The 21416-nt window shown below is 39.6% G+C and overlaps 2 protein-coding genes across 2 annotated transcripts in view; both read right to left on the bottom strand.

Annotated features, from left to right (window-relative positions):
• Nucleotides 1-18128, bottom strand: part of LOC111594186 (fibronectin type-III domain-containing protein 3A) — a 34556-nt gene extending 16428 nt beyond the window's left edge. The window contains exons 1-3 of the mRNA XM_030224638.1: nt 18091-18128; nt 16989-17359; nt 1242-2336 (exon numbers count right to left, since the gene is read on the bottom strand). Coding sequence (XP_030080498.1) covers nt 1242-2199 — 958 coding nt within the window. The 5' untranslated portion in view covers nt 2200-2336; nt 16989-17359; nt 18091-18128. The remainder of the gene's footprint in view (nt 1-1241; nt 2337-16988; nt 17360-18090) is intronic.
• On the bottom strand, nt 10740-15133 carry LOC111594193. The gene is made up of 2 exons (XM_023307387.2): nt 13828-15133; nt 10740-12501 (listed from the first exon to the last, which is right to left on the bottom strand). The coding sequence occupies exons 1-2, from the start codon at nt 14984-14986 to the stop codon at nt 10826-10828; spliced, it is 2835 nt and encodes a 944-aa protein (XP_023163155.2). The 5' UTR covers nt 14987-15133; the 3' UTR covers nt 10740-10825.
• Nucleotides 18129-21416: the final 3288 nt, after the last annotated feature.

Here is a 21416-nt window from a genome sequence, read left to right as displayed (position 1 = left end):
TGGTAAGTGTGGGGTGGCCCAGGCATGGCCAGTCATGTAATTGGAAATTATGGCCTTTAATGAAAGCATATACTTTAGATTCTATTGCCACATGGCTCTTGGCACCTTGGCACGTTGGCAACGTGTGAGTGAAGAGAACATGTGAGTAGACAGCAGTCCAAGCACATGCAATTACCACTTTAGGCTAAAAAGCAACTGTCTCCACAAAGTTTGTTGATGGAAACCTAATTCAATTTGCCAATTAGCCCATAAGTTTTAGTTTGCGTATGCCACAGGCCTCAAGGTGTCCTTAAAGATGCCTGAGATACTCAAGCTGAATCAATTAAAGATCTCTGTTCGGTAAAGATAAGGCTAGAGCAGATCCAGTTTAATTACGTTATACGAATATTTATCTACTTCATGTAACTCATGTTTAATTAAGTCAACTGTGAGTCAGCTTGTGACATTTTTTTTGTGTTTTTTACAGAGCGTTACTATTTAGATAAGTCACATACAAGCAACACGTCTATACAGGGTGTTCCATTTGTGATAGAAGCAGATGTGTTGGATTATATTATGAGCTTATTATAGCTATATTATGAACTTTAAATTAAACTTTTAAGCTTTTAACATGGTTTTTAAATTCTTGCAAATATTTTGCTATCCAAATATTTTTTACAATTTATCGTAATCATTTACTATTTTTATTTTATTATAATATTTTTCGCGCTCATTTAGCGCAATTATATGTTATTGAGAGTGACTAAAAAAGTGTATCAAAATTATAAATTATGATTGACTTTTTAACGATGCCTGCTAAGTTAACTAGTCACTAGCCAGCTCTAGTCACTTTTCACTTATATTCTTATATTTTCTTCTAGTCCAGACACCCTGTTTGCCTCTAGATTAATTCGCTCGCGTTTATTGTGTGGGCGTATCTTGTCAAGCCAGTAGCCACTTTTTACTGATACTATAAGTTTGCGTTGGCTGCAGTTTGTGTTTGGCTTTGGCTTGTTTTTCATTTTCAATTTTCAATTGTAAGTGCGAAACTAATCTTTCTAGTCTTTCGGCAGAAAGTTGCCGCAGCTTAAGTGGGCTTCGGGCATAGTTTCTAGACTCATCGTTGATTTTGAAAATAATTAACCACAGCCAGCTGTAAAGGGTCTTAATAAACTTTCGTGACGTGGTGAGACGGCTGCTGGGATTACGACGGCTGTAATTAGCAGCCCACAGCCGAAGGAATTTTCGTTGGTTTAACTCACCATATTCCGCCGAGATGGCGCACATGGGCTGATGATGATGCTGATGCTGATGCTGATGCTGATGCTGGTGTTGATGCGCGTGCGGATGGTGTGGATGCTGTGGACAGATGCCCTCGTGCGGGTGCGGCGCTATGTAGTATTCCGATGGAAAGAAATCGCCTGGGTATTGAATGTAGAGCGGGCCGGGGGGCAGCGCGGCTTGAACTGGCGGCCCGATGCCGTTGGTGCCATTGCTGGCGCCACTTCCCTGGCTGCCACCGACGCCGCTATTGCTTGACACGCTGCTAACGCTGCTGGCCGAAGAGTCACCCGAGCTGCCATTAGGCGAGATGCCACCGTGTCCATTCTCATGGGTCTGCTGTTGCTGCTGTTGATGCGTGGCTGAAGGGTTCGGTGGCCCATGATGTATGCCATTGTTAGGCGGCGGCGGCGGCTGCAGCATATGATGATGATGTTGCATAGCTGCCAGCAGAGCCAGCTGCTGCTGATGCTGCTGCTGCTGCTGCGGATGATGTAACGCACACACTGGTGGCACAATTTGGGCACCCTGTGGCGGTGTCGCCGTTTGCTGCAGCAATGGCGGCGACGACGGCAGCGAACAATTGTTTGAACTGCCGTCCGAGGACGAGTGCTGCTGCGGCTGCTGCTGCTGTTGCTGCTGCTGTTGCTGCTGCTGCAACTGAACCGTTGGCGCCACCAGCTGTGGTGCCGCTTGCGGTGCCGAGACCGGTGTATTCTGCACCATTACGATATTAGCAACTGGCGAAGCGGACTTCAATGAGCTATTCAGGCTCGTCGTGGACGATGTTGCGGATGAGTATCTGCCCGCATTGTGGCTGCTGACGTTGTTGTGAGTTGAGTTACTGCTGCTGCTGCCGCTGCCGTTGCTGCTGCTGCTGCTGCTGCTATCGTTTATGTTACTGCTACTTTGTTGCTCGATAACATTAAGCCGCACCATACTAGGAGCTTTAGTATCTGCAACAGTTTCTCTCTTCCGTCTGCTTGTTCGGCGCACTTTAACAGTTTAGATTCAATTTATTAGAACATGCTTTTCAGACATGGCCTAAACAATGCTTGTTAGCCGTTTAGCTTTATCTGCAATAAAACATTGTAAGAAAATGGCAAAAGGGTTTGGCTACAATTAATAACTGACTACAAAGCTTCACTCGGCTTTACGTTTTTGCGTTTGCTGCTTCTGTGCGAGGCGTTATTGAGAGTTAACTGATTCGAGTAGAAATCTGAGTTCGATGGAAACAATTTTTTTCAAATCAATTTATGCTGAGAACACAATAGGAGCTATACTCTTTAAGATGTTCAATATGTGGCATATCCAGTTCCATAAAACGCTAATAATATTAATTCAAGACGAGTTTCTTTGATTTTAAGTCAATTAAATTTTTTTAATAAAAGAGCAAGTTTTAGAAATGATCTCGTTAAAAAGTATTATTATATAAAGAATTGTTGCGCTTTTAATATGATACAAAATATATAATTTAAGTCATTTTCAAAATATCAATTACAAAATATCTGCAAATCTTATCTTAAATATATTTATATAATATATATATAATATTTATATAATTTTTATTAATTATATTATATATGAATATATATATATTACATCTATTCGTATTCAACTTCTTTTCAAGCCCAACAAATGCAAAGGATCCAAGAAAAACTTTTGTAGGCAATGGAAAAGTTTCGATTTTTTCAGCAGCAAAGTTTTCTTTGTTACGTCCAAGGTCTAAATATGTTTATTGTAGCACGAACAGCTTAACGGTTCTTTGCAAAAACTGAACCTTCGCAATCAATAAATAAATATTTAAAATAATTACGAAAATTTCCCCCAATGGTAAGAAACTCATGAATTCAGTTTAAGATTCGTTGATAAAAACTTTGCCCAGCCAAGACGAGGTAAGGCCCTCTGTAGTATATGAACTTTGTACAGTCTGAGTTGACTTTTTGACTGCTTTCTATACCAATAAAAGGTATTTTAATCTTTTTGTTTTGGATTGCAACATTGCATTGCATTGCCTTTCCTGGGATTCCCCACTCAACCTCTTTTTGTCTGTGGCGAAATGTGATGCCTTTGTTGTGTGATGGTGGCAACTGCAACCACTAAATAGTCTCTTACTTTGTTGTTGTTGTATGTTTTTGTTTTTATTTTTATTTTGCTGTTAATGCAGCTTTTATTTAATGGGCTTCTTTTGTATATTTCGTACATTCTATCCTGTTCTTGCATTTATCGCACCTTCCAAAGTGTTGGGGCAGTTTTTCGACAGAGGTGTTGGTCATTTGGTATTGTATAACCAGGTGTACAGTTCATTGAACCATCTCAAAAGCCATCTAATTTGCACTGGCGGACATATGTTGGTATTGTAAGAAATTCGATTACGTTAAATAGCGTAATTTCTTAGTCATCAGTCATCAGTCATTAGTCATCAGTCCAGTCATCAGTCATCAGTCATCAGTATCAGTCATCAGTCATCAGTCATCAGTCATCAGTCATCAGTCATCAGTCATCAGTCATCAGTCATCAGTCATCAGTCATCAGTCATCAGTCATCAGTCATCAGTCATCAGTCATCAGTCATCAGTCATCAGTCATCAGTCATCAGTCATCAGTCATCAGTCATCAGTCATCAGTCATCAGTCATCAGTCATCAGTCATCAGTCATCAGTCATCAGTCATCAGTCATCAGTCATCAGTCATCAGTCATCAGTCATCAGTCATCAGTCATCAGTCATCAGTCATCAGTCATCAGTCATCAGTCATCAGTCATCAGTCATCAGTCATCAGTCATCAGTCATCAGTCATCAGTCATCAGTCATCAGTCATCAGTCATCAGTCATCAGTCATCAGTCATCAGTCATCAGTCATCAGTCATCAGTCATCAGTCATCAGTCATCAGTCATCAGTCATCAGTCATCAGTCATCAGTCATCAGTCATCAGTCATCAGTCATCAGTCATCAGTCATCAGTCATCAGTCATCAGTCATCAGTCATCAGTCATCAGTCATCAGTCATCAGTCATCAGTCATCAGTCATCAGTCATCAGTCATCAGTCATCAGTCATCAGTCATCAGTCATCAGTCATCAGTCATCAGTCATCAGTCATCAGTCATCAGTCATCAGTCATCAGTCATCAGTCATCAGTCATCAGTCATCAGTCATCATCAGTCATCAGTCATCAGTCATCAGTCATCAGTCATCAGTCATCAGTCATCAGTCATCAGTCATCAGTCATCAGTCATCAGTCATCAGTCATCAGTCATCAGTCATCAGTCATCAGTCATCAGTCATCAGTCATCAGTCATCAGTCATCAGTCATCAGTCATCAGTCATCAGTCATCAGTCATCAGTCATCAGTCATCAGTCATCAGTCATCAGTCATCAGTCATCAGTCATCAGTCATCAGTCATCAGTCATCAGTCATCAGTCATCAGTCATCAGTCATCAGTCATCAGTCATCAGTCATCAGTCATCAGTCATCAGTCTCAGTCATCAGTCATCAGTCATCAGTCATCAGTATCAGTTCCTCAGTCATCAGTTCATCAGTCATCAAGTCATCAGTCATAACAGTCATCAGTCATCACCATCAGCATCAGTCATAGTCATCAGTCATCAGTCATCAGTCATCAGTCATCAGTCATCAGTCATCAGTCATCAGTCATCAGTCATCAGTCATCAGTCATCAGTCATCAGTCATCAGTCATCAGTCATCAGTCATCAGTCATCAGTCATCAGTCATCAGTCATCAGTCATCAGTCATCAGTCATCAGTCATCAGTCATCAGTCATCAGTCATCAGTCATCAGTCATCAGTCATCAGTCATCAGTCATCAGTCATCAGTCATCAGTCATCAGTCATCAGTCATCAGTCATCAGTCATCAGTCATCAGTCATCAGTCATCAGTCATCAGTCATCAGTCATCAGTCATCAGTCATCAGTCATCAGTCATCAGTCATCAGTCATCAGTCATCAGTCATCAGTCATCAGTCATCAGTCATCAGTCATCAGTCATCAGTCATCATCATCAGTCACAGTCATCAGCATCAGTCATCAGTCATCAGTCATCAGTCATCAGTCATCAGTCATCAGTCATCAGTCATCAGTCATCATTCATCAGTCATCAGTCATCAGCCATCAGTCATCAGTCATCAGTCATCCAGTCATCAGTCATCAGTCATCAGTCATCAGTCAATCAGTCATCAGTCATCAGTCATCAGTCATCAGTCATCGTCATCAGTCATCAGTCATCAGTCTCAGTCATCAGTCATCAGTCATCAGTCATCAGTCATCACCCATCAGTCATCAGATTAGTCCCATTTGTTGACATAGTGCGTCTGCTGCAACGCCTGCCCGAGCCCGCGACATCTGCGACAATCTGCGACACAAAAATGAGGGGAAACGCTTCCACCTGTCTCAATATGTGCTCTTACGACTGTCTCAAGTGCTTCACACCTACTAACGTTCCAGACAATGGGCAACACGCACCGTCGCGACGTCAGCAATGACACCCCCACGTCTCCACGTTGACAACTCCACGCGGAAATTTACGCAGCTTAGCAATCGCCTTCTGTTTTCTATTAAATGCCAGACACTGCACCGTCTGGAAGAGACACCCAGAGAGACCTGCTGAGACCCTGGCGCATTTGTGTCAGAAGTGTCTAGACCAGCTCTTAAGTGGAAACGTAAGCGGCCAAATGAGGGGTGTGTCTCTCGTGTCATGCCACATGCCCACACCTAAAACGCCTTGAAAACTTCGCCCGTTTCGACTGTAGCCAGTCAGCGACTCGGTATATATATTATCAAAAATCGAAAGAATCAATAACCCGTATCCGTTTTCAGCTTTAGCCTGAGCCATTGTCTAATTTATTCATGCTGTTTGGCTATTAATTTCGTATGAAATATTTAAAGTTTTGCAGATGAAACTTGTGGCTCTGTGAAAGCTTCCCTAAATGTGAAATTAAGGCGTAGAAGGCGTTGTAAAGGTGAGTTGTAAGAGAAATATTTTACTCGATCAAGTCAAGTTCGATAAACAATTCAACTTAGGTTTAGAACAAGAAACAAGAGCTATTATTATTATATTTGCATTCAAATCAAAATTGTTGTGGGAAATTGTATTAATTTCCTTTTCACCTTAAGTTAACAAATCGAGTTCAATATTCGAGGAACCTTTTTAAGCCAGCTAAAAAGGTCAAAGTACTAAAAAAAGTAAGAAAATAGAATAGAAAGCTTCTATTGTTGCAGCCTAATAATTAGGTCACTTAACGCTGAGCCGTCTTCAATATATTCAGTCGAGTATTGGCTTAAATTTGCTTTGTAATCAATCTGGAATTTCGCTTGATGTTTTCTTATTTATTTGTGTACCTGTAAAAATCGAATATTTTTGAGCTGTGGCCACCGCAGACTGTTGGAGCCAAAGTGAGGCATCAACCGCAGCAACTGCAGCCACAGCCAGAGGCAATTTTCTAACGGCAAATTTCTAACATTTACCTAGTTACCGTTAATAGACATGTTGGCCAAGTTGAGTGAGAGCCGACGCGACCAAGACATAAATAAGTACTAAGAAAAAGAAGCAGCGATGGAGCTAGCTAGATAGAGTCGAGAGCGTGCGAGAGAGCAAACGAGAGTGCCACACAGTTGATGATGATGATGAAGATGCTGAAGATGTTGAAGATGTTGAAGATGATGAAGTCGATGATGGCGCACATTTCACAGCTTTCTTTGCGCTGCACTTGAGTACATCAGCTGCGACGACAAGCGAAGTCTCTAGAAATTGCCAACGTGCCACGACTGCAACTGCAACTGCCGCTGCCGCTGCCACTGGCACTGCAAATGTTTGTCTGTCATTGTGCTCGTTTTAGTTCAGCAAGTTGGCGGAGAGGGCAGACGCAGTCTTTGGTTAAATGTTTTTGTTTTGTTTTTTTGCTCAACTCTATTAACCGATCAATAATTTGCGGTTTCACACTGGCAACAAGTCGTCGCACTCAGTCAGTCAGTCAGTCCGTCAGTCCGTCAGTTAAATGCAACATCTTGCAGCATTGCAACAATCAAAGTTAATTGCATAAGCCACCCATCGGCAAGTCTCAATAGTTGTTATTTTGATAAAATTACAATTTTCTATATAGCAGTTCCATCTTCTCTACTCCATTTCCACGCTCAAGCGAGAGCAACTTATCTAAATAGTTAATATCTGTTTTGGCATTTCTGGTTATTGTTCAGGCGTTTGTCGGTTGCATAATCCAGCTTTTGGCACATAACAATGCAAAAACAAAAACGAAAAAAAAAAACTTTGTGGCTAATTACAGAGCTATTGCATAAGCCCATTCAACAACTGTTGTATGTTTATATTAAAACAAAAAAAAAGGAAAATTAGTTAGCAAATGAATGTGCTGCGATCAGGTTAATGCACTAACAATGGGCTCATGTCGCTGTTGTTTCGATTCAGCTCTATTAAAATGTCCAAAAGGCAAGCTGCACTTTGGTTTATATTTAATGTGTACTCAATAATGTATATTTAATTTTTATTTATTTTTTATTTATTTTTTATTTATTTTATTTTGTTTTGAGATATTTAATTACTATTTTATTTAGCTGTATCAGGTTTTTCATAGCTATGTATAGCAGAATTCAGTTAATTTGTTATCGAGTGATTTTGATAGCGTCTCTTGAAATATGGGTTTGACTTAAGTTGAGTGTGGCAAGAAGGGAAATGGGAGCAGTAAATTCCAAAGACAATATCTCGATGACAAGAAAAGTCTATCGTCTAGATAACATAATAAATCTTTTTTGAAAAGTATGTATCTTGACCTTACAACATCTCAAATGTACCAAAAATTTCATTTCCTGCACTTTTAGTTGGGCAACTCTTGAAGCTCTGCAGAAACAAAGCAATTCTAGTTTCAATTTCTGATATAAAACTTCAATAAATGTTGACTTATGAGTACAAAATTCTTCTTTTAAGCATCTCAATTTCTGCTGTGCAGTACACAGTTAAAATCAATTCAAATTGATGAGAAAATATCTCAAATAGTTTACGTAAAATCTTAATAAACATATTCACTTTGTTTATAGCTTCAATGGCAACTAAAAATTCATAGAACATTAATAATTATGAAATCATATTAATAAACAAATTAAAATTAAAGCAATATGCCAAAAGCTATTATAATGTACCAGAAAATGTTGTTTAAAAATAAATTTTTATTAATATTATGAGATGGGAGAGCATATGAAAAGCAAAAAGATGTAGACTTGCATAAGATATACAAGATGAAATATCTAAAGTATCAAATCTTTAGATTTATTATTTATTATTATATGATTTATCAAGACTCTTTTGATTTTATAACGATTCCATTTAGCACTTCATATGTCACTCACAAGGTTAGTTGCCTTCTTCACAGAGCTTAGCCAAGGAAACACAAATAGATCAATGTAAGTTCTTTGACTCCTTGACAGCAAACGGATACAAAAGTTAGGCCACAGTGCGAAGAGGTCATAAAATCTAAGATGTATTTCGACAACAACAAGAAACTTATCACATAAATGCAGCAATTATGCTGTTGAGAGCAGACAAAGCCTTAAATGTCGCAAAATACAATGGAACCAAAGGAACTCTTTGATTAAGATGAGTTCTGTAACGAGTCCAGTCAAGCCTTAGGACATCGTGAGAGTCTTGTCAACAGCATATTATGATAATTAATATTCCTGTTAACCAATTGCTATGATTATTACGCAGACATCATTTATCCTACAATGATTAAGGATTAGGACTTACATCATTTTCGGTCGCAGTGAATTATAAACTCAGAGCACGCAGTTCATATCAAATGAACATTGCGAGTGCGTGATGTTTGTCTTAATATAAAAATGATAAGTAAGCATTAGGCAAAGTCGTTGACATTTAATAGAAATGACTACATAAAGCATTTCAATGCTGGCTCGACTGATTCGAGATCAACTTCGAGTTGAGTTGAGTTGTGTAAATAAATATAATTCTATTAAATTATATTAAATATAAAGTTCAAAGATATAAAGTTAAGAATTCACCAATCGAACAGCAAAAGTTGCAAATGGCTAGGATTTCGCTCATTCGCTTGCGACTCTTTAATGGCGGCGCCTCTGTGCGCATTCATACATACACTTAGATATCAATATATGATTATGTGTATTTGTGTTGTCGGCTTGACAACAGTAAAAAGAACAGAATTGCTGGCTGCTGGCTGCTGGCTGCTGGCTGCTGCCATTTTGCTCGGCCTAACGCACGAGCCCCATCCACTGCACAGCCCAACACAATGGTCTTGGGCCAACTCGGTGCCAGAACGGACATTTCCCAACAACAATGGCTACAAATTTTCGGTGGCTCTTGCCAAGAAAAAATGCCAACAGCATTCGAGAAAGGCTGGAGCGGAAGAGATTTGACAGCATACGCAACATGGCCGAAAAATGAGTGGCGACCAAGACCAAGTCGAGAGCCGAGGCAACGCGGCTGGCGCACATGTCGTATGAGTCGTCACTCATACGACAAGGCAGCCCAAAATCGCAATGGCAACGGCAATGGCATCGGGAGTCAACGGCACAAACGCCCCTAAACAGATTTGATAGTTTTTATCGATTTAAGTGGATTCGGCCTAACATGCAAACAGACTCTGCGAAAAGAAATATGTAAAGAGCGTACGCGAGACGGAACGAGCGGGCAAACATCGTCGCGTTTTGTTCGCCTGCTTCTTCTTCTCTTTTTTTTTCTGTGTTTTTGGCAAATGTCGCGGCCTGAACAAATGAGCATTAAACAAATACGAAGTCTGCGCCTTCGGAGCTATCGAGCAATTTGTGGTGTGAATCAGTTGAGCGATATAGCTGATTCGCACAGTGGGCCTTTGCTTGCTTTTTCGCTGCAAAAGTCGTAGCCAGGCTACGTCTATAAAATTGCTCAAGCCTTAAACTGAATTATTAAATATATTAAATTATTATAAATATAACACTATGTCATTTAAATCATTTTATGATATATATAAATATATATAGATACTTATATAAATATATATATATAGATATTATCAAACATTTCAAGCCAAATTACTTAAAAACTGTGCTCAACTAGCTTTATCTCAAGCTTGTAGCTAGCATGAGGAAACGACTGTAAATAGTTCAAATCGCCCCATGAATATTGCTGAAGTTTCCAGCACATGCAAAAAGGAAGTCTGAACACATATCTTTCAAAATGCGCAATAATTATGCCACAACTCAATCGTCGAGTCGCCCCAAAGAGCTCTCTCGCCTACAGCTGTCTACAAATTCTACAGTTGCGTTTCAATAAATTGTATTCTTGATGTTTCTATTCTGATATGGCTTAACTACTTTGTGTCAAGACTTAAGCTGTTTTTGCATTAGAATCTCCACTTGGAGCTATATAAACTGCCTGCTGCTAGCACCTCTAAGAACCCTTCTTTCGTCCTTCAACCAAGCTTAATTACAATAACAACACAAATAGTTAAATAATCAATAAACATCGTATTTCTTGAGCTTTCGTAAATGTTTTGTTATCCGTCACAGTTGATAGCCTTACATCCCGAGTTTCATTTTATCGGTTGTGACTTGATCAATAGCTTTTTATAGTTGTACGCTGTCACCAGTGGTATACCCTTCTTTGGCTTTTCAGCCCTGCCAAACATGTCAACAGAAATGATCGACGGATGATCCTTAACATCATACATCGTTCGTATTGATTGATCTCTTCTTGCCGTTTTAATTTGTAACTCTAGGGTGTGACGCCTGTACTTATGTATCTTGGCACGTCCCACTTTAACTCCTTCGAGCAGCCGTGGTTGTTGGGGATGTCGTCGGATCCATGTCCACGGCTTCTGATCATCGAATGGCTCGTGCATTAATACTGGTAGCATCACACCCAAATATTGTGCTCCCTCGCCTTTGAAAGCCTTCTTCTTTGGTGGTGGTTTTTTCTTAATCAACTGCTTTTTGTTTTCCACAACATCTGAGTACAAGTCTGAAATTTCCGCAATGTCTCTGTTACGACGATCTTGACCAACGCCACCTTTGCGGGCGGAGTTACCTTTACCATGATGATCATCATCATCATAAGTGCCATCAGTACTATAATTACGATCATTTCGATCATCACTAGGATCATAGCTACCACTACGATCATAATTACCATTGCGATCGTAGTTACCATTACGATCACGGTTACCATTACGATCCTGGTTACCTTTGCGATCATAGTCACCTCTGCGATCATAGTTTCCTTTGCGATCATAGTCACCTCTGCGATCATAGTTACCTTTGCGATCATAGTCACCTCTGCGATCATGGTTACCTTTGCGATCATAGTCACCTTTGCGATTATAGTTACCATTACGATCAGGGTTACTACTACGACCGTAGCTACCATTACGATCATGACTACCATAACGATCATAACTTGTATCATCATCATCAGAGCTTTCATCAGAACTTCCATCTGAACTTCTATTTCCTTTTCCTTTTCCTTTTTCTTTTCCTTTTTCTTTTTCTTCTTTTTTTTTATTTTTCTCTTTATCTGAATCTTTATCTGATTCTTTTCCACCGTCTCTATTAAGGCTACGGTTGCCTTTGTCATTGCCCTGTCCCTTGCCTGAATTAGTACCGAATCCCAAGCTAAACGTCGAATTCTTCAAAAACCCCACCAAATCTGTGGTATTGCTATTTCTATCATTCCTGTCAGATTTTAAAAAATTCTTACAAGTTGTTCCCTTCCTGCTGCTAAACATCGCATACTCTGGTCTTTTACTATGCGGCTCTTCTACCTCGCACGGCATATTTAAGTAGTGATCCAATATTGAAACCACTAACTGTTGAATGTACGGATGAAATACTTGGCGAAGATTGCCCTCACGATCGAAAATTCCATCGTAGAGCACACAAGTGTCAGGCCTAACGAACGGCACTCGGCAATGGGTCCAACGCGAACATTTTGGATTAGTTATCTCGCCAAACTTTTTCATAGTTAGCTCAAACATGAATCTGGACACCTGATCGACTGGCTTCTGTACTATGTTGGCCAGGTGCCTTAACATGATTCCATTTTGCAGAGCCCATCGCCTTTCCTCCGAGTGCCAAATTGGATTGAACTGCTTACATTTCCTAGCAGTCTCCGTCTCCTGCTCACAGTTGATCAGTCGAAGAATTCGGTTCTTTGGCTCACCGCAGGAGGAGGAGCAGAATATCGGCATTGAGATTAAAATTTTTAAAGCTTCTATATATTAAAAACGTAATTTTAAAACTGAAGCTCGAAGCACATTGCTGACATTAGGTACTTGAACTCTGACTTTTAAAGCCTACTACCGATAGCAAAAAGTGTTATAGAAAGCATGAGTTTCTCTTGTTGAAAGGACACACGGAAAGATCCACTGGGAAGGATGGTTTTGCTTGCCGCCGATCAAAGGATCGCTTTGGGTTGTCTATGGAGGGCATTTGTCATGAGTAACTCGCAGGAATTTGCCTAGCTTCAGGCTATATTGGTTTCGTTTAAATGTGTGCAACAGTCAGAAATAGGCTTGGCAGTCCACATAAAGTAGATACATTCTTATATCAGGACGATAAGCTGAGTCGACTGCCTGCCTGTCCGTACGTCCTTCCATCCAACCTCATCTGATAGAGGCAATGCGCGCTGTTCGGAGAAATTCTTAGCTCAACTCAGGTGTGGATATCTTAAAGTCGGGCTCACTACTAAATGCTTAAATGTTTATAAGCTTTTGTTAAATACAAGATATAGAGTATATATATAACGCAGATCAGACGGGGTTCAGATTATGTCCAACCAATCAGCTCTTAAACTGCGGAACATACATGGATTCTTTTTCGAGTTGGACCCGAATGTTCCACAACTCTACTATCAGATGAAATGATTATTTATTAAGAACTACCTCTCGTGTCTTAAATAGTTAATGTGCTTCATCTTCTGGGTGTCTCAGCATGGAAAAAGGTTTGTAAAATATTGCTGGATATTGTCAGGGCATTAGAAGCCTGATAGTATTACAATTGCAATAATCTTAAGTTAATATATTAAGTTTTATTCAATAAGTTCTCACACCTTGGCTGAGTTAAGATTAAATGTCTGGTTAGTGGATAAAACCGATGGAACGGCTTCTGTACTATGTTGGCCAGGTGTTTTAGCATGCTTCCATTGGTTAGACCCCATCGTCTCTCTCTCTGAGATGCTTACATTTCCTAGCAGTCTCCGTGTCCTGCTCACAGCTGAGCGCGCGAAGTATTTGACTGTTTGGCTGGCCGCAGAAAGGGGAGCAGAATATCGGCATTGAAATTAAAAATTGAAAACCGTGCGTATACTTAAGGAATTTTATTTGTTATGACTCATTGCTAACTAAAATCTGTATTAGTGACAGCAAATACATTTGCTCTTCCCATGATCTCCTACTATCGACGGCAGCGTATGACCTGGTACTGTAAACAATCTGTGTGAGGTCCATGCTGTGGACCAATAGCTCAGTAGCACATAGCACTGTTAACTTAAGTTATGGGACGGACATGCTCTGATATCCAGTGCCGAGCACTTAAAGCCTGTGCGGATTATGCTTCCAAGCGGAGGGATTGTTGTCGTTATAAGGTGCGTGGTATACTATGAACACACGATCCATAGTTGGTAACTTAACATTGTTATAACGCTGTAGCAGTGTTTCAGATTTCATATCAAAGGGCAAGTCCCATTTTATTTGGGCTCTTTTGTAATGCCCATGCTTGGCCACAACAGCCGAATAGAAGCTAGATATTTCTGCTGCAACAGAGTTCTCGCGATATTGATGCTTTAGAGGATCGCCCAGTTCTGTTTCAACCAATGCATTGATAAGCTCATCGGCTTTATCTTTCATGTTCTTTTCCAGTAGTAAACGCAAAAAAAACTTTTGTTTCGACTTCAGCATGTCAAGCTCCATGATTCCGAATGCCCGTCGCCGTCCCTTATCATCAGTCATCAGCTCGGCCAGGGACAATTTGGCACTCTTTTTCGCTCTTGATGTATAGAACTTGGACAGATTCTTGAATCGGCCTATATTCGATTTACTGATCAGCGAGATCTTAGACTTTGATCGCGGTAACAACGCATGCCGTACTTTTTGAAAAGTTTTTTTTTTTAATTTCTGTTCTCTTTCGGTGTTGATATTATCGGCGTACCTGATGTGATTGCTGATGGCACTGGTGTACCTCTCGCCGATGCTGCTGTATTTCCGCTGCTGCTGCTGCGGCTTTCTGTTCAGCTTACCAATTTTGTAAACTTGTTCAAAAAAATTGGAACTTATTTTTGGATAAGAGCTAGCAAATTTCATATTGGCTACGTATTGACTGTTTGCTAATTGTGCGCGACTCGAGTAGCTACTGGAACCCCATCTGGATATGTGCTGCATCAGTTGAAGCAGTTTAAAAAGACTCTTGGGATGCGATGGATTTCGTAGATTCCCATCTAAGTCAAAGATTGTCAGAAATTTGTCACAAGCATCGGCGCTGACGAAGGGCACTTCCCACTTCCTTAAAACCCCGCCGATTGGATTTAAGATCTGGCTGTAATTCTGCACCGTTATATTATACATTAGTTTCGTTATCTCAGTTACTGGCTTCTCCAACTTCTGGGCCAGCTGATGGGCAACATTTACATTTCGCTTGTGATAGTTCTCCCAATCTCTGTTGAAAGAATCTCGTTCGTTCTTCTTACGCAGCCCAGAGAACATTTTATTCGCCTTTCGCACCTGCTTAAGTCTCAGCGAAATGACAGGTATGGACCACTGGCAGCATTATAACTAACTGTTTGAATTTTAATATATTTCCAACTACATTGCAGGCTACTGATAAAAATACTTGAATTGAAATTTCCGTCAATGGCTGAATGAGCTCAGCACATTTCTGTACTGGGCGACAACAAAGCATGTGCTTAGGTGTTCCCAAATACAAAACTAAACACACACAAGGCCATGTTCGGAGCGGCTGTCCTAGACAGCTATAAATCTCTATTGAAATCCAGACGAATTTGGTATTTTTTCAATGGTATCGATATTTATCGATTTAGCGGTATACCTCATATGATAGATAGACATTTGTTAATTTGACGAAACTAATACACTCTTCTCGTTTCGTGGGCGAGCATTCAAGTGTATTGGTATATAAGACCTTGCTTTCATGGAAACAACCAAATTAATTGCACATCAAAAACAGTTTTATCAACGTCAACAGCTGACTCTCTGTCTCTTTCACTCTCTACGTCTCCCTTTCATTGTCTCTCTAGTCAAACCATATGTTTATTCCTCAGTCCATCAACATGTCAAGGTGAATCAATCTTTAAGAGTTGTAGTACGTGTGTTGCAAAAAAAGTACCATGAATAATGTTTATAAAGAATAAAACAGATTAAGAATAATTCCTTAATAACGATTATATATCATAATATATCATATACACTAGTTACAATTGTTAGATATATGTTGAGAATAATATATATTTTATATATACAACATATATTTTTTTTATAAATCAGCAAACCACATGTTCTAGGTTTTCTTATGTGGAGTGCTCGACTAACAAATACCCTTAGTCCACCAACCAAGGCTGATCAGTTATATATTTATACTGATTAATGATGATGATCTCTTGTTGGAGTTCGCTTCCCCTTTTGCACATTTTAGCTAGGGTATACTTTAGTCGAGCCTTGCTTTATTGCAGCGTAAAAGAAAATTAATTCACATGATGTCCGCTGATGAGTCAAAAGAAAATTAACCAAAAAGTGAAGAGTCGCAAACAAGACACATCAACATAAACACAAACAAAGCATGAAGGCAATGACGATCGGAGTGGAGTGGCTAGCTGGCAAAGGTTGGGGGCGGGGCGTGAAGGGCAGGGAAGGGAAAGTGATGGAAAGGAGAGTCAATAACCGCGCGAGCTCTCGAGCGTCAGCGTCATCTCTCTCGTACCATCAACAATCCATTCCATTCCATTCCATTCATTACGTGTCGCTTTTGCGCTGTGTAATTTTTTTATTTCCATTTTTTTTATTTTATTATTTTTTTTTTTTGGATTTCAAGCCTAAACAAACACGCAACTTTTTTGTGCGGAAAGTATCTTGTAGCTGGTCTGCAGTTCACTGACATCGCGAAATACACGAAGAGCCACCAAAAGACTTGATCCGCTGAAGCAAACAATCTCAAATGCCAAATATCCTTGCTAGCGCAGAGCTCCGCATAGAGCCAAAGTTCGAGATTCTCTACAGACAGCAACATATCTAGTATATGCGATAAACAGCCTACAGAAATCATCTCAAACAGACCGTAAAACAATAATTACAAAATTGCATGTTTTTTCCTCAAGCAACAACAACAACAATAACAATCAATTTGAGCAACACTCGTATGAATCTAAATGTAGATAACAAAAAAAAAAAAAAAACAAGTTTACATGACAATTTATAGAGGGGTAATTTGCTGAGCTATACATTTATTATGTTTCTTTAAATTTTAATTATTCTTTAAAAAATGAGATTTTTGTTTAGCGATTTTTATGCCACGTTGTGAATATCTCTCAACTATTTATATATAATATATATTTTTTTAATTCCATCAAATATTTCAGTACTCTCTCATATAACTCTTTAACGAGCTTCGCTCTTGGTAGAAGTAGCAAACGCAAATGCAAACGCCGATAAATTATATTTTTAATTAATTATGATTCAATTCTTATATACTTACAGTTAGCAAAAGTCTTAGAGCTTGGAATAATCCTCAAATGGAATATATTTAAAGATTTTTAAGATTTCTTTTCTTATTTAAATTTCAATTATTGTTTGTTTCGTGTTTCGAAGTTGTGACAAAGTTGTTCTTTTAATTGTTAACTAATTGATTAATTGTAAATTTGTATTAATTGCACTTGTTTTGTTTCTTAATTATTGCATTATTGATCTTTGTTTTAATTATATTTTACAATTGTTAATATCGTTTAACTAAACAACGAACAATGAACACATTGGCGATATTTCAACAACGTTTGTTGTCGTCGTGTTTTATTGCACTTATTAATTGCACTTTTTGATTAGTTTCGATCGCTCGATATTTTTTAGAAGCTGCGAAAATTGTTAAAGAAGAGAAATATGAATCTTTATATAACCTCAATGTTGCCAGCGCGATAAATTCTATAAACAAAAGAAGACACAAAAATTGTCTCGAACGCTTTCCATGCCTCTTCTTCTTCTTCTCCTTCTTCTTGGGTTCAATTTTCTATTTCACTCGCCTGTTTATGTGTGCACACGCTCGCTCGCTTGCTCGCTCTCTCTCTATCTTTCTCGCTCTGTCTCCCTCTCTGTCACTCACACAATCACATTCACATTCACACATAGCCACACGCGGACACACAAGCACACACACATACACACTGACATAAATACTTTTGTACATTCATATATATGTACGTATGTATGTATATTATCAGATTCAGACACAGCGAAATTCCGCTACACCGGATATTACAATTGAAAAGAGCGGATTCGTTTTTTTAATCAAAATCACCACAAAATAATATAAATATATAAAAAAAATATTATATGTTTGACGTTTTGTTGTTCACTTTTTGAATATGTACATACATACGCACACACACACATGCATATAGCCGAATACGTTAATATCTATCTAAATACACAAAGAGCAGGATGTGAACTAATAACAATAACAACTTGACTTGGTTAATTTTCTTTTTGCCCTCTCGAACATGTTTTTATTTGATTAATATAAATTTTTTATGCGAATTTCATTATGCGTTATAAATTTTGATATTCCTTGAATTTCGCGCACTCACTTCAATTGCTTAAACTTTACAACAACAATCACTTATTGCAGTTTTTGTTGCTGTTGTTGTGTTTGTTGTTGTTGTTGTTCTTGTTGCTTGAGTTTTTGTTTGTGTGTAGCTAGCTGGCTAGCTGTGTTGTGTATGGCAGTGGCCGAGTAAAAACATCGAACATGACGCGCTGCCTCCGCTGCTGGAAACTCTGCCAAACCGTACAGTTTGAAAGTTAGTGTCGGACTGTTCGGAATGCTGGCGTTGCTCCCTCGAACAGTCACGAAACGTGCCGACGCTGCTAGCTGCTAGCTGGCAATGTTGCATGGAACGCTCGTGTTGGAACGCGCCCAGTCCGAAATATTTCTACACGACTGGAATCGAAACTGGAAGCAGAGCCGAAGTCAAAGTCGTTGTTGAGTCGCCCGCATAACCAGTGTATGGCCGGTTCGCACAGCTGAGCGCCATTTACTACTGCAATCAACCGTTAGATACATATTTATCTAAAAGATAGACCGCACGTACACAAAAAGAAATACAAAAAAAATACAAAAAAAATACAAAAAAAAACAACGAACGAGCGCGTTGTCATCGTAGTAAAGGCAAAACCGGTAAAGCAGCACTAACACTGCATTTTGTGTGGGCGAAGAGAGTAGATCCAAAGAGAGCGGACCGCGCTACAAAAGAGACAAAGAGAAAATCTATTGCAGCGCGGCTACGATTTGTATTCGGGTTGCACTTGGTTTGATGCTGTTATTTACAGTCTCGAAGAATGCCACGAACACAACCTATACTTTATTTGATAAATTTACAATGTTTTCACATGAGAAAGCGATTGCGTGTTTTCATTTGAATTTTAGGAAATATTGGACAGATGATTTACATATTGTTGGCAAACTCCTACACAAAACATTACGCCTACATAGCTACATGTGGGTAGCGAGAAAAAAAAAAACAAACAAAAGTCAGATTATCATATAATGTGGCTCATAGATAACCCCAAAAGGTCAGAAACCGAAAGTAACCAAATTCTGGAAATGGTGTCGCCACAGAGCATCGACTTTATCAATAATAATAACTACACCCAACGAGAAATCCAGCCTAGCGATAGCATTTGAACTTTAGACCCAAGAGTTTGGCGGTACATTTTGAATGGATGGCAAAAAAAAAACGAATTATTTAGCAAAAAGAAAAAAGAAGACATTTGCCTCACTGCCTGCCTGCCCGACTAACAGATACCATCCATTCTCATCTGCAAGCTGACTAGCCTTAGCATACATTCGACCTTCCTTCGGCTCGAACACTAACACAGCTCGACTCCAATACATGCACACGTATACCTACACATATACCCTTCACCAGCCAGTCGTAAGTAGTTCACAAGGTACGCATACCCGGCTGCACTTCGCTGGCGAATTGAACATGGCGATGGCCGCTTTTATAAGTGTGTTTACTTATACATTACCTTGCGCTTGCGAATGTGTGCTTACAAAGAACCGGTTTGGCATGAGCTTTTTTTCGTACATTTTTTTCTTTTGCTTGTAAGCTGCGCAATGCAGGCGGCTTTGTGGCTTTTGCTATTTGTATAAGAGAATTAAATATGAAATATTGCAAAATAAATAATTAATAAAAAAAGGATTTTATAACTTTTATATAACTTATCATTTAAGCTGCCGCTGTTTTGGGTCCGATATGCAACTATTTCCTCATTATTCTTATTTAATTGCTAATTACAGCTTAGAGTCAATCAAATTATGCTGGTAGACACACACACAGACAAACACATACATGTGTTTAAAATGAAAATTTTCTAATATTTGAGCAACATTTAATTATAGATGTGCAGTGTATTCTGGTTGCAGTCACTAAATCAAAATAATCATCGCAATGATTATGATGTTAAAGTTGCTCGAGCCGGCTTGACTAGGTTTTGTGGCAGCCTCGCACAGAATGGGACACTCTAATATAATTTACGACACTGCAAATGACGACGGCGACGTAAGCCCTCTGCAGTCGCACATACACACTCTTAACAACAGCCAACCGACCGAGCAGCCAACCTGCAAGAAGACCTAAAGTATCACTCGCTCTCTCTATCTCTCTGTGATATTGTAGTCTCTCTCCCTCTCTCTCTCTTTGTCTCTAGCTGAGAGAGTGAGAGAGAGACGAAGCTTTGCATCAAAGGCTGGCTGGCTGGCTCGCCGTCTGTTCGCTTGGTGTGGGAAAGAATGCAATAAAGGGAATTTCCAAGACTTGGCAACCGCATTCGTAATGTATTTTGTATCTCTTTGGATACATTTTAAATAGTTCGCCATACGCTGGCTTGGCGCATAGACAATGTGCACTAGACATATGCATGCACACACACACACATAGTGTGCATATGTTTGAGTGCCTTTGTACACGAAGCGAGCAGCCAAAAACATTTGCATTAGCAACGCCAATTAATCAAAAACTGCAAATGATTTCAATAGTTTTTAGCAAAACAGTGCGGGTATTGCGACAGATACATTTGTATGCTTCAGATACATTTGTATCTCAAGCAGTGGTCGCTGCTTACATCAGCCGCTGACTGATTGTTATTGTTTCTCGAGCTAGGTTCATTAAGGAACATTCCAGACTTAGTACCCAAAATTCTAGATTTCTCTAATGGAAGCTGTGCTACAGCTTCCACTGCTGACCTCAATTGTTGGCCAGAATCCGCAGGGTATATCTGAGTAGATAGATCTGATTACTTTAGATGGTTAGATTTCGAGTTATTCTAGTTTGTATGTTGATCCAGTTTCAATGCATCTGCCGAAAGAGAAGCGAAGAGTTTCTTTAAGAAATTGTCGTTAAGGATTTCAATTGCAATTCGATAAGTTTCCTGGGTAGATACTTGCCTGTATGTATGAGGATCTATCGATCACTATTAGTAAATTCCATTTTTAGTCACGCCTTATGTTGCCCAGGCGATTTCGTATTTAAGTGGAACAGCACAACCTCAATGGGACAACAAATGGAAATGCTGTAGAAATCACTTTGTGTTCGGCTTTGGCTTCGGCTTTGGCTTTGGCTCTGGCTCTGGCTGTGGCTCTGGCACCAGCTCAGCTCAGCTGCTCCAGCGATTTTGTTGTCAGCCACAAGTCATGCAAACAGGCGGCAATCGCTTTGCAAACTTTTCAAATAGCCAGCAAACCGAACCCCACCGCTTCCCCACAACAAAATTCCTCATGTTGGGGAAAACCTCACCTCCCCCTACCCCGGCCATGCCTCACGCCTTCTGCCCCCGTGCAGCCAGTGGCCACATTTTTGCAGTTGTCGAGTGGCGTTTTTCGCAACTTTTTTTCCCACTTCTTCTTCAGCTT

This window comes from Drosophila hydei, unplaced genomic scaffold (genome assembly GCF_003285905.1).
Source record: "Drosophila hydei strain 15085-1641.00,03,60 unplaced genomic scaffold, DhydRS2 tig00008116-arrow-pilon, whole genome shotgun sequence".
Lineage (NCBI taxonomy): Eukaryota > Metazoa > Arthropoda > Insecta > Diptera > Drosophilidae > Drosophila > Drosophila hydei.
The sequence above is the reverse complement of the archived record's forward strand: the minus strand, read 5'-3'. Positions and strand labels throughout refer to the sequence as shown.